Source organism: Crassostrea angulata, chromosome 1 (genome assembly GCF_025612915.1).
Source record: "Crassostrea angulata isolate pt1a10 chromosome 1, ASM2561291v2, whole genome shotgun sequence".
NCBI lineage: Eukaryota > Metazoa > Mollusca > Bivalvia > Ostreida > Ostreidae > Magallana > Magallana angulata.
Genome location: NC_069111.1, coordinates 25,759,107 through 25,772,024, shown reverse-complemented (window position 1 = coordinate 25,772,024; position 12,918 = coordinate 25,759,107). Strand labels below are relative to the sequence as shown.

General features: G+C 32.4%; 1 protein-coding gene across 1 annotated transcript; it reads right to left on the bottom strand.

Moving 5' to 3' along the window:
* Nucleotides 1-160: 160 nt before the first annotated feature.
* On the bottom strand, nt 161-11,983 carry LOC128187090 (uncharacterized). The gene is made up of 3 exons (XM_052857224.1): nt 11,556-11,983; nt 1,221-1,382; nt 161-958 (listed from the first exon to the last, which is right to left on the bottom strand). The coding sequence occupies exons 1-3, from the start codon at nt 11,869-11,871 to the stop codon at nt 708-710; spliced, it is 729 nt and encodes a 242-aa protein (XP_052713184.1). The 5' UTR covers nt 11,872-11,983; the 3' UTR covers nt 161-707.
* Between the last annotated feature and the right edge of the window lie 935 nt (nt 11,984-12,918).

Here is a 12,918-nt window from a genome sequence, read left to right as displayed (position 1 = left end):
GTAATTATGATCTCTCAATTATTCTAAGTAGCAATTTGATTTATCGTGACACGATTTATTAAAAGAAGCATAGTTTCAAAATTTTAAGATGAGAAAGAAAATTGGATACAATTTTCAGAAAATAAAATTGATGATCTGTAACTATATAAATATGAAAGAACTCATTTTATTGTTTATTTTTGGTTGGTAAAAAAAAAAAATTCAACTTGAATTCAACATTAATCCTGTTATCACTTCGTTGTCTTTAGAGATTTTATAGACGATAACAGAAAATGAAGTTTACAATGTTTGCAAGGCCCTTTACTCGAGGATGAGGGTATAACCCTTCACCATTTTTTCTAAAGAAAATACAATTTAAAGGAAAAGTTTACAACACATGTCTTTTTAACCCACACTGTCAATCTGTTTTGATGTGAATTAGTTGTATGTAAAAGGTTTTTCATAAATCATAAATGGTTTATTTCACAGAAATCATTTTTCAAATCAATTTAAAACACAATGATAATGATGACACATGTACATAAATGAAATATATTATCGTTGCTACATTCAGATGCAGACCTTATTATAAGGTATGTCAAAATTTGTATATCAAATAGGTAAGTTTGTAAACAATGGAGGCTGCTATCTCATCAACATTAAGTTATATCCTATTCTAAAGACAATAAAAAATCTTGCTCCATGAAAACTGCGCGTGAATAACAATTTTAAATCTTCTCTTTGTTGCTCTCCATTGCCATTTCTGTGATCTCGGCCTTTTGATTGGTCGACGGCGATTGGGACGTCTTGGCGGAAGCCAGGGCGTGTTTGATGACGAGGACGGCAGCCGTCGTGTAGACAGCCGCCGACAGGAAGGCGAAAACGGTGGCGACGTAGCCCAGTTTGGCGGTATCGCCCATAGACATCCCGCTGATCAGCTGGTCATTCAGCACCAACACGGCGGCCAGAAGCATCATAGCTGAAATGAATGAATGAATGAATGAACGAACGAACAAATAAATAAATAAATTGATTAATTAATTGATAAATCATTATATGAAATTATTCATGACAAATAATCAATATTGATTTAAACGCAAATGTTCAAGATCACCAATTGATTTGCCGTCTAATTTTGTACATGATAATTTTTTTCAATGATTTCTATTAAACTTAACAGAATTATGATATGGTTGTGAATGGATCAAAAGAGCACACGGGAGACTTCACTGTATACTTACTTGCCACGAAGGCCAGTATGGCGGGGGCCAAAGAGAGGAAACAGATGGGTTTGGGGAGCTTCTTGATGATGACCAGGACCAGCACTGGGAAGCCTGTCAACAGGGACAGGCCAATCATCACCGCCGCGGCTATGGCCACCTTCTGTATCAATTGTACTGTATCTGTGGAACCAAACAAAGACTTCTCTACTAAACAATTGGACACCTGCTTATATATACTCCCACATACTGCAGTTCTACTGAATTAAATTGAATTAAACACTGTTCTGTATACTGTGGTTTCATTAATATTCGTTGGTATCAATTTTCGTGGATAAAGTGAAAATCACAGTTTCAAGGATACGTAAATTCGTGGCCAATGACCCTTTCAGTATAAAATGTTAATAAAAATTGCGTTTCAATGAACATTTAATTTCATGGATCAACTTAACAACGAAATCCACGAAAATTGGTATTCAACGAATATTGATGAAACCACAGTAATCATGCTAGTGCCAAGTGGCTTGGAATGTACAGTAGTTGCGTAAAAAAATCCAGATAGAACCATTTTAACAAGAGCTTGGACTTTGGGTAGTCGTGTTAAACAGCAATGTGACGTATGTCTGTCTATTTCATTGTCAGCCACTCAGCCATGGCTCTCTGAAATCAACAAGATTTGTCTGGCTTTTGAGCTAAGACTACGCAACCGGTGCATATTTCGCTTGAAACCGCGTCATTTTTAACTTGCTTTGACGCAAGAAATAGATATCAACGTCCTACTGAAAGTCCAAGGTCTTGTTAAAATGGTTCTATATATATATATCAAACACCATTTCCTAAAGATCATATAATTTCTACTTTTGTTGAATAGTATCTTCCCTGAGAGATGAGATGTTATCCTTTAGAATTGATATCCAATGGGAAAATAGTAATTTCTAAGGGATAAATATTTCCCAAATTAATTTGATTTTGACGGATGTTTATCCTTCAAGAAAAGTTCTTGGTTCTCAAAACCCTATTGAAGTTATGTTAAAATTCTATCGGATTTTAAATATATCTATATGAAGTATAAACTTAATTTCCTATTTAGAAAGAAACATTTCCCCGTAAGGTTACATTATTACAAAAATAAATAGCTCATATGACTGGTTAGTTGCATCAATAATAAAAGTGGTTAATATGGTGTGGATCACCTCCATTTTGTGACCTACTTCCGATCAAATGACACAATAAACTTTAGCATAATTTTCTTAACTTTTTATTACCCAAATTGTTACCGAAAAGCGTAGCGCACTTGGTAAGTTAAGAGTTCGAATCCCTCTGGGGCCTTTAAAATCTTTACCTTTCCAGAAAATTTTAAAATCAAATATCGTAATTTTGAATATTTTAAAACGGTGAAAGTATTTTGATTAAAATATACTTTTATCCACATGAATACCGACAGGTGTTCCAAGCCACCTTAAAACACTTCCAGCAATGGTCTATAATTTAACCTTTTGTTTTTTTTATTTTTTTTTTTTTTTGGTGGGGGGGGGGGGGGAGAAAAAAAATACCCGGGACTTTAACACGATCGTCTCACCGGCAGAGAGTTACAATGTTTATATATGGTGAGCTATATTCTGACTTAACTGCTACTACCCAAAACACACACCATATACATTACGACATTGATGATCAAATAAATTTAACAACAGCGATGATGGTCTCACAATTGTTTTAATTGTGCCGATTTGGTATTACATGCTCTACAGTGTAAAAGTATATGATTTTCTGATGCAACCAGCTATTAGAATAATTAGTTCGTTAAAAAAAAACAACAACAAAACGAAACAATAATAATTTTCATCAATAAATTATTTTTAATAATATTATTATTATTATTATTATTTTTCCAAAGATCTGCACAAACCAGATTTTAAAAAACATATATAATGATATTTTGATCTTGCGACTATCATCAATTTATCGTAAGAAATTGTTGTTATAAGAATGTTTGTCTACACTATGTTTTATAAAGTAGAAACAATTAAAAATTTTGAAGCAATATGAAACCACAAAATTACATGGAGGCTTTTATTGTATTATAACACTTTTTTTAAAAAACGATATATCTTTAAGGGAAACGAATAGCAGACGCACACATGGCGGTTAATAAAATACAATTATTGTTGTGTTCAGCAAAAATATTTAAAATTAATTGTAGAAGATTTAATATGGGGAAAGGCAGGTTATCATTTATTATTTACATGTGTTTAATTTATAAAGCAGCGGATATAGTATTATGAAAAAATATATCTTTTTAATAAAAGAAAATGTAGGTTCACATTTCCCCCCTTAGTTTTATCCCTAACAAACGGGTCTCTATTTACCTTTCAGATTAAATTAGTTTACAAATTTAGTGATAAGTATTTCAAGTTTTTAATAAAACTCCTTTGTCCGCTTGCTTTAACAGAGAATTAGGTCATCCCCTCTAACATGAAAGGTGTTTAATGCGGTCACTTCAGTCTTTGAGTTCATCCACTGGTAGGTGAAAAGACAACACTCCAAAACCTCACATAGTTGGTTACTTAATAAAAAGATATAAAAGTGTTACATTAACTTTGGCAGTAAACTTTTGATAAAAGTTGAAAGCGTAGTCCATGACTTAAAAAAATCCAGTGATGCATTCCCGCATATTGAACATTTGTATTGCTGGATGCCGGACATGCGCGCCAGAATCGTGACACATATACCCAGGTATTTTAATCCTAGAAATTAAAAAAGTCGGACTATTTTTACAAGGGATTTGGAAAAGAGGATAATTCAAAATCGGTCAATTTACAAACTTTTAAATATAGCTTTCTTAAAAAAATACCCTCATGATCTTTAACAGTTTGAAATACCTTGAACCACGTCTCTTAAAAGATCTCCTTAACATGTGTAAATCTTTCATTATTTAACGTAATTCTAAATAAAAACAAGATTAGCGTTTGCATTTTAACCTGCCATATTTCAATTGTTGGAGACAATTGTGTACATGATTTTCGCTGTCTTGTTTACATATTAACACGGTATATGTATACCAACTTTTAGGCCGATCCTATCTGTGACCTCCTTTTTGCAAAGACTAATTAAATTTAAACGACCATAAAGACGGAACAACCGCAAATATATGTGATGACCACCGCCAAATGTGGTTGCCTCGTTTGGGAGGCTATGCAAACCATGCTACCGCTGTAGAAGGGAATATTGTAGGTTAAAGTTCTAAAGTCATGTGCAAGAGGGCTGATTTGAACCGAATTTAAACTTTAAAAACCTAGAAAGTTAAATTTCATGCCAAAAAAAGCACATTGAGACCGTCTAAATAAATATAAAGTATTTGAATACCACGAGTTGGTTCGATGAGAGGTTTTGATTTATACCCAGTACCCTTGATCCGTCTTTGAGATAATATTCTTGATAGCCAGTGTGACATTATTATCACAGAGACATAATTACCAACTTAAGCCATGTTTTATCTTTTTATGAACATTTATGTTATTGTTTTTACCACCTTTTGGAGCAACATTATTGGTCCTCCCACAAATTGAAGCTATACGTCATTCAGTCCACTGAGTAGTGACTTAAATGTGACCAAGTGACATGTTGACTGTACGACACAGGTTTATTTCGTGTTCGAGACGTGTCATTCATCGAAATAAACAATAAAATCAAGTATAATATTATATACATATATTTACATTTTCCGGTGTCTTTGCCTGTGATAAGACTACGTATCGATTTTGTACTGTATAACCCATAATACAAATGACGCCAAATCGAGGCGCCAGCGGGGTTTGCTTATTAATATTTAAATATATAATCGTACGATGGCTTAAAATTATATAAATATAAGTAATAAGGAATCATTCTTTGAATATAATGAGATGATAATTTCGGTCGGGGTGTGATCAAATCTATCATAAAGCCCTTCGGGCTTTATTGGATTTGATCACACCCCGACCGAAATTATCACCTCATAATACTCAAAGAATGATTCCTTATTCCTTATGTAAGTAGTTTCTTTCCCAAGACTGTTACCTGACAGCGTAGCGCAGTGGGTTAGAGGGTTCACTACGGATCTGTAAGTCAAAAATCCAGCTGGGGCTTTAAAAATTTTTACTTTCCGAATTTTTAAAACGTATTTTCAAAAGTAGAATTTTAAATTCATTTTATGCAACGTGATCACGTTTTTGTCTACACGGTTTTATTTGGAAAAAGTTTTTATAGTAAATATTTGTCTTGTGATGTTAAGACTCTCATGATTGTGAAGCCCCATTTAATAGAAATGTCAATTGAGTCCTCCTGTCACCAATGATATTTTATGTCAGATTTATCGGAATTTAAAGTTTTGACCTATTTGACCTAGAAAAAAAACAATGGACACCGTAAAGAGGGAATGTTACGAGAATATGATTGAAGACAATGATATTTAGATTGTAAATATAAAAGATGAGCTTCCACCTTAGTTTTAGAATATATGTTTGATGATCTAAGTTCAGATCGATCTAAATATATAAATAAGATGAAGATGATTAAGGAGGATAATCGTGTTCAAAAATCCAGACCTGTAAACTTATAAATCCAAATATGCAATCTTGTAGGTGTGTAAGCCAGAGTATATAAAACTCAGGCATAAACACTTTAGAGTTGACAATGCAGGCCTTCTATCTAATTTTTTCTACAGATGCACAAATGCAGCTATAAAATGCTGATTGTTATTTACATGTTACTAGTCTGACTCTGCATCAATATCTTCGTTTTCTGAAATAGCACGGCTGACATGTTACAAATCGATAAAATAATGTACTTACAATAACGTACATAAACGATCAAATTCACCAGACACACTCCGTTCCTTAATTTTAGAAATCCAATTTCAAAAGAAAAAAAAAACATAATTACAAAAACATAAACATACTAGTGTCTTTTACTAATTAACAATTTTTAATTGTCAATGAGTCAGGGACTCATTGACAATTAAAAATTGTTAATTAGTAAAAGACACTAGTATACCCTTTCTATTTTTTCAAAACGTTTCAATTTTTAACAAACTTTGGTTTTTAATTAATAATTATAAAACTTCTTTTATAACAGTTTTTAGATTGTTTTATTATTTATCATGCACTTGCACAACAAATCATTTTGATATTTTAAAAAAGAATATTACATGTTTAGTTACGAGTACATACATTTTTCCGCAAAAAATTACCAACTTTTAGCCAGTCGTTTAATTCTAACTAAATCAGAAAAATAACAAAGAGATGTGACAGCAAACCGGTTTTTTTTTTGTATGAACAGTATCCATAATCCATTTGTCAATCCCCAATTGATAAATACTATCTATCCAGAGAGATGGGGTACTCTAAAAGCAATATTTTTGTCAAAATTGACCAAGTTCAACATTTGATATATGTATAATTGATCTGCATATCTTGAAAACTGTACGAGGGGTTATCGGTACAAAACAATAAAGGTACCCTTTTGGCAGCCACCCGCCCACCCGCAATTTTCACTATTTCAATGATAAGATTTTTCCTTTGAAAAACCCGGTTCTCTCAAAATTCTAAGAATCCAGAAGCAATGGTTCTACATGGGACCTCATGGCGGTCTCCGAACCCCATGCCGCTAAAAATATATTCACTTCTTCAGGATATTTCTTGATATGTATCAGAAAAGAGTACGAATTAACTTATATTCAAGTTTATATTACCTGTCAAATTATTTTAGAGAAATAAGATATTAGGCATTTCTTTTAACCCTTATCGTATACATGTAATTACGAAAGACGAATAGGGCCACTTAAAAAAATATTTTTATCTCGTAATTACGAGATAAGATCTCGTAACAACGAGTTGATCATCTCGTTATTACGAGAAACGATCTCGTAATTACGAGAAAAGATCTCGTAATTACGAGAAAAGATCTCGTTATTACGAGTTAATTATCTCGTTATTACGAGAAAAGATCTCGTAATTACGAGAAAAGATCTCGTAATTACAAGAAAAGATCTCGTTATTACGAGTTAATTATCTCGTTATTATTACGAGTTAATTATCTCGTTATAACGAGTTAATTATCTAGTCATTACGAGAAAAGATCTCGTAATTACGAGAAAAGATCTCGTTATTACGAGTTAATTATCTCGTTATTACGAGAAAAAGATCTCGTAATTACGAGAAAAGATCTCGTTATTTCGAGAAAAGATCTCGTTATTACGAGTTAATTATCTCGTTATTACGAGAAAAGATCTATTTAAAATGTTGCGTTTCATTATTCTAATCTTTTTATGTAAAGTGTATGGACTACTGCAATGTCTATTGATATATACACATACTTAGCATAATCATCGCTTAAAAGCGTACGCATAATTTGATATAAAATCGGATCAAGCAGTTTTAAAGAAATTTCAGAAGAAGTAGCAAAGCAGATTGATTAATAAATTCATCGAACTGTTTATCAATAAATAAGAAGGATACGAGTAATTTGTTTTTAGACTCCAAAATGTTAGAATACAAAATCAAATATTTTCAATATACATGTAGGTTGTGTATAAACATATAAAAACACAAATTCGGGTAAATCGTGTATATCCATATCCGTGACTGAAACTATAAAGTCATTAAAGTTATCTGTAACTTTTACGACTATAGGACTACCTGGTATATTTACTTCGTAGTGGGATTATAATATATATATTATAAATAGTAAAATTACATGAAGTTCTTTCCTTTTATTCATATAAGATAAAATGTCAAATCCAATTATTGATATGTAGAAATTAATGAAAAATGATCGTTGTTATTTTTAAATATCTATCAAAATAGAATCAACGTTTATTGAATGAAAAAGACTGAAAGGGTGATCCAGTCGAAATCTTTTCAGAAACGCACCATTTTATGTAGATCTTTTCTCGTAATAACGAGATCTTTTCTCGTAATAACGAGAAAATTATCTCGTAATAATGAGATCTTTTCTCGTAATTACGAGATCTTTTCTCGTAATAACGATCTTTTCTCGTAATAACGAGATAATTTACTCGTAATAACGAGATCTTTTCTCGTTATTACGAGATCTTTTCTCGTAATTACGAGATCTTTTCTCGTAATAACGAGATAATTAACTCGTAATAACGAGATTTTTTCTCGTTATTACGAGATCTTTTCTCGTAATAACGAGATTTTTTCTCGTTATTACGAGATCTTTTCTCGTAATTACGAGATAATTTACTCGTAATAACGAGCTCTTTTCTCGTAATTACGAGATAAAAATATTTTTTTATGTGGCCCTATTCGGCTTTCGTATATAATACCATGAGAATTATATTACAGAAATTAATTCGTCACATCGGCAACGATTTTTATATAAAGGAACCTCTTTCTGTTTGGTTCAGTTTCAATCATACCTCAATAATTTTTCTAAAAATAATACCGGTATTTTCGATAGAAAAAAGTGTCATTCATTAAAAGCTTATTGCAACAGTTTAGCTGAATATCATGGTTTTTTTTTTCGTCCATTCCGGCGATTACGGCAGGCCTTTTCCCGCAGCAAGGCGGTTGCCATAACTTGTAAACTTTACATTTGTCAATTTGTATCATGTCAGATGTGCTATTGCCGATTCTTATGATACAAATGTAGAAACTACGGATTGAAAGTGTGCATAGTTGAAGGTTTAATTAACTACTGAAAACAATTAAGCTGCAAAATGAGCATCATACGAAGGAACTAAGTCAAATCTTACATGTGTTTATCCCTGAGTTTTATAGGTTACACGATCAGAATTACACATTTTTATACTCAGGTTCACACACCAATACGATTGGATATTCAGATTTACAAGTTTTCATGTCTGGATTTTTGAACACGATTACCCTCCATAGATGATTTGATGCAAAATGTTGAATATCTTCAAACAAAATTTAATGTCGTTTTTGTACAAATTTGAAAATAGTTTCCTGTATCAGCATTTCGTATCCAATTTCTGTTTTCAAACTTATCTTAAGAGACCGATTAACTTAAAATCAAAAAATGTATAGCAAAAGTGAAGCAAAATTTAGCAATTCTTCTCATTCTTTAAAAATTGAAAAAGGCAGACATAAAAATATAACAAGGAGTCAGAGGTTATGTAAAGGGTGTCAACAAAGCAATACAGAGGCATGTGCAATGTGCAATGACATGTGCTTCGTTTTATTTTGAAATGTCCATTTTATGAGGAACTCAGAAACAAACAAATATATTGAAGCTACCTGCCGTCCGATTTTCCCGCTATTACAGTATCAAATAAATTTCCATACAAATCAATTATCCTAGAAAGTTATAGACCATCGTCTATTCACACCAACAGAATCGGGCATCTTTCAGAATCAGAAATATTCAAAGTAAATAAAAGTAATTCATGAGGGCATACAAAAAAACCCAAACCAAACTGCATCATGGGGATGTCTAGAAAAGGGAACCGTTTGATTTCGTCCCCGAATGTTTGGATTTATTCAATTCGCATGTTATGCATCGATTGTAAACAAAGCAAACTTGAGAAATATCAGTGAACAAAATGTACATACTAGGTTAAATTTTGATTTGCTAAAACATTATGATCTTTATTTATAGCGATGTCAAATTCGTAATACAAACATAGCTGCTTCAACAGCAGGGTCGGATTTTAATATGAGGCTAAATGACGCAGTACCCCTCTGTGTCGTTTGTTTTGAAAACAAATTTTGTACGTCATTTTTTCATTGAAATATGGCTTAACTGTTCTGGAAAACTATTGCAATGTCTTTTATTATGCACATACTTAGCATAACCATTGTTTAAATGTGTTCACAAAATTTGATATAAATTCGGATCAAGAAGCTAAAAGCGCTTTTACTATGTAAAACCCATTGTGTACATGTACATACTAGTAAAGTTACTTAGTGTAGATGATACAAAATAATTTAATAATTTAGGAAATTTTCTACTGCAAACTGTGCAATTAAGAAGTTTGTCATTGTACCATTTTTTAAAACATTCATTGTTATTTAATTCATTTTCTCTGTCTGTCCACTCATCACCAGTACACCTCATATATAGGATGTTTATATAATGTTTTGTATTCTGCTGAGTTGTATAACTTAAAGGAAATTAAAATATATTGAATTGAATTGGGATTTGATGTTGCTTTAGATGACAACAACAACAAAATACGTAGCGGGACTTCAAAATATAAATTAAAGCTCACTTAAAGAGGTTCATATTTCTCTGCTTTTGAGTTCATCTAAAGTCTGAAAATTCATCATCATATATAATTTCTAATCATATATAATTATAGCTATTTAGATGTATGACTATTTAGATTCTACAATGCAAAATTAGCTGTAAATAAATCAACCCTGGCAAAATAATTCATTATCATACTTGTATAAGGTACTACTGAATACCGGGTTATTTTTGCCCCGTGTAATTTTCGCCCTTTTACACTTTCAAACAGTTTCGCCCGTCAAAATCATTTCCGTCACCAGTTCAACACATGACAACTACGTAAGACATAATATATGTCTATAATTTGTTATCAAAGCTATATTTTTCAATGTATGTCGCAAGCGAACAAGTTTGTTGGTGTCATTGATAAGTAGAAATCTGCTAAGTATATTAAATGCTCTCTTTGTAGTTTGATCAGGACACACCACAATAAAAGACGAATTACATCGGTTTGTCAAAGACCAATCTGAATTTGACAAATCAAACCCTGAGTAAACATCATCCTATCTGTTTAAGAAGAATTAGGAAGGTATAGGAAAATTTTCAAATTAATGGCAAAGCTATTTGGATTATTTCTATACTAAATGACAGTTTATGAATAAAAAATCACGCCTTAATTGTAAGTTAAACCTGTTGGGTAATATGTTGACCATCCAGCCTCCATATGACGTTAACAGCGTTATCTGAAGTACTGTAAAAGTGGTAGTTTTATCGTGAGGGACACTGGTTACGCAGTACGCTTAGATCAACGTAAAATACCCCCTGCGTGTATGTAAAAAAATCAAAACTGGTTATTTACTTTGGTTTATGGTGGTACGCGTTTTCTACTGTCAAACAACGCGCATGAGTATTAAGTATGCGTGTGCAGTGGGAGATCAAGCACACGCATACTTAATACTCACGCGTATTGTTTGACAGTAGAAAACGCGTACTACCATAAACCAAAGTAAATAACCACTTTTACAGTATTTTAAACGAACCGACAGTGGTTAAAATTACATGTGATTTTAAGCGTGCATGAAATTGTTTTTTTAAACATATTAAAGCATATCATTTTGCGGTAGCTGCTAGACTTCTAAGCGTCCAATGTGAACAAACCTGCGCTGATATATCCGGTGGAGTCCGAGTCTACACAGGCGTTGGTGTTGAGGGAAGTGGTAGAAGTACCGAGAAAAGTGGTCACAGTGGTAGTGGTGTCGATGTTATAACAAGTGGTGTATAGACCAATATTGGCGGTAGCCACTGCCACCACTGTGGCAGGATTACCCAGGTAGGTGGTGGAGACAGTGGTAGAGTAAGCATAGTAAATCCAGTTGCCTTCTAGCAGACTCTTGATGCCAGTACCCAGTGACACAGTCATAGAGGCTATTCCACAACTCACTAAAACAATGGTCAGAATATGTAGTTTATCCATTTTTTGCGATTTTGTTTTTCAAAGCAAGACAAAAATACGCATCTGTTAAATATATATGTGCATTTACATGTGCCCTATGTTTTCAAAGACACGTTAAAATCTCTACTGGGTTTTTTAATTGCAGGTGTCTGATTTTTATTTTGATGTTATCATAAAGAATCATAGAGTTCTATTCAATTCTATGGCGACATATCCAACACACATATATCTTAACTCATGTAATTCCGTGAGTACACATTCAGATACTTTGACTGCAAACACTCCATGAAAAGTTAATCTACCATTATTTTGTATCTGAAATCTTCAGATTTAGTAATGACTTAAATAAATGTGTAATCTGTTCTTATCACAACATTAGGAACTTTCCTTTTTTAAGAAGAAATTCCAATATTGAAAAGAGTTTTACCAAAAACACAAGACTATCAAATGGACGACAGATTTCCATACGAGTAGGATTTAACGAGGCCTACAATTAAGACTGTCAACTATAGATCAGTATATTCAATATTTGTTTACATTCCTTAACATTAAAGCGAATTTTGAATGGTGTTTTTCGGATTTTCGTAGACATAAAGAATGAAGAAGTTTTCAGATTTCAGGTTCAGATTTCAGGTTTAAGACAGGTTTGGAGATTTGTAACGTTTATACGGATCTAAGTTGGTATAAAACATGTCGATTTAAGTAATTTCATAAAACTATGCTCGAAATGTGTACAGCACTTAAATAATAATTCATTTCTAGAACAAAAATAATTTTTCAATGATCTAAATTAAATCTGTTTTTAATTGTACAGATGTTGCTCACAGTGGCGACGCCTTTTTTATGACAGGTTGATCTCGGTCCGTCGGTTAACATGAAAAAAAAAAAGATCTATGAAGGGTTCGTTGCAAACTAACGCCGGGGAATCTGAAGAAAAAACGACACATGCTGCTTTATAATTGTAATGTTAATTTGAATTTTTCGATGCATATTCAAATTTATAATTTTTTGTACTGATTATTATAAATGTCTAATATCCTGGAATGTACATTCTATAATCTTATAGAC

Coding starts and splice junctions, on each gene's coding strand:
- LOC128187090 (XM_052857224.1), bottom strand. CDS start 11,871: ATGGATAAACTACATATTCTGACCATTGTTTTAGTGAGTTGTGGAATA. Junction 1,383..11,555: donor CACCGGATATATCAGCGCAG/GTTTGTTCACAT, acceptor TTGGTTCCACAG/ATACAGTACAATTGATACAG. Junction 959..1,220: donor CATACTGGCCTTCGTGGCAA/GTAAGTATACAG, acceptor CATTCATTTCAG/CTATGATGCTTCTGGCCGCC.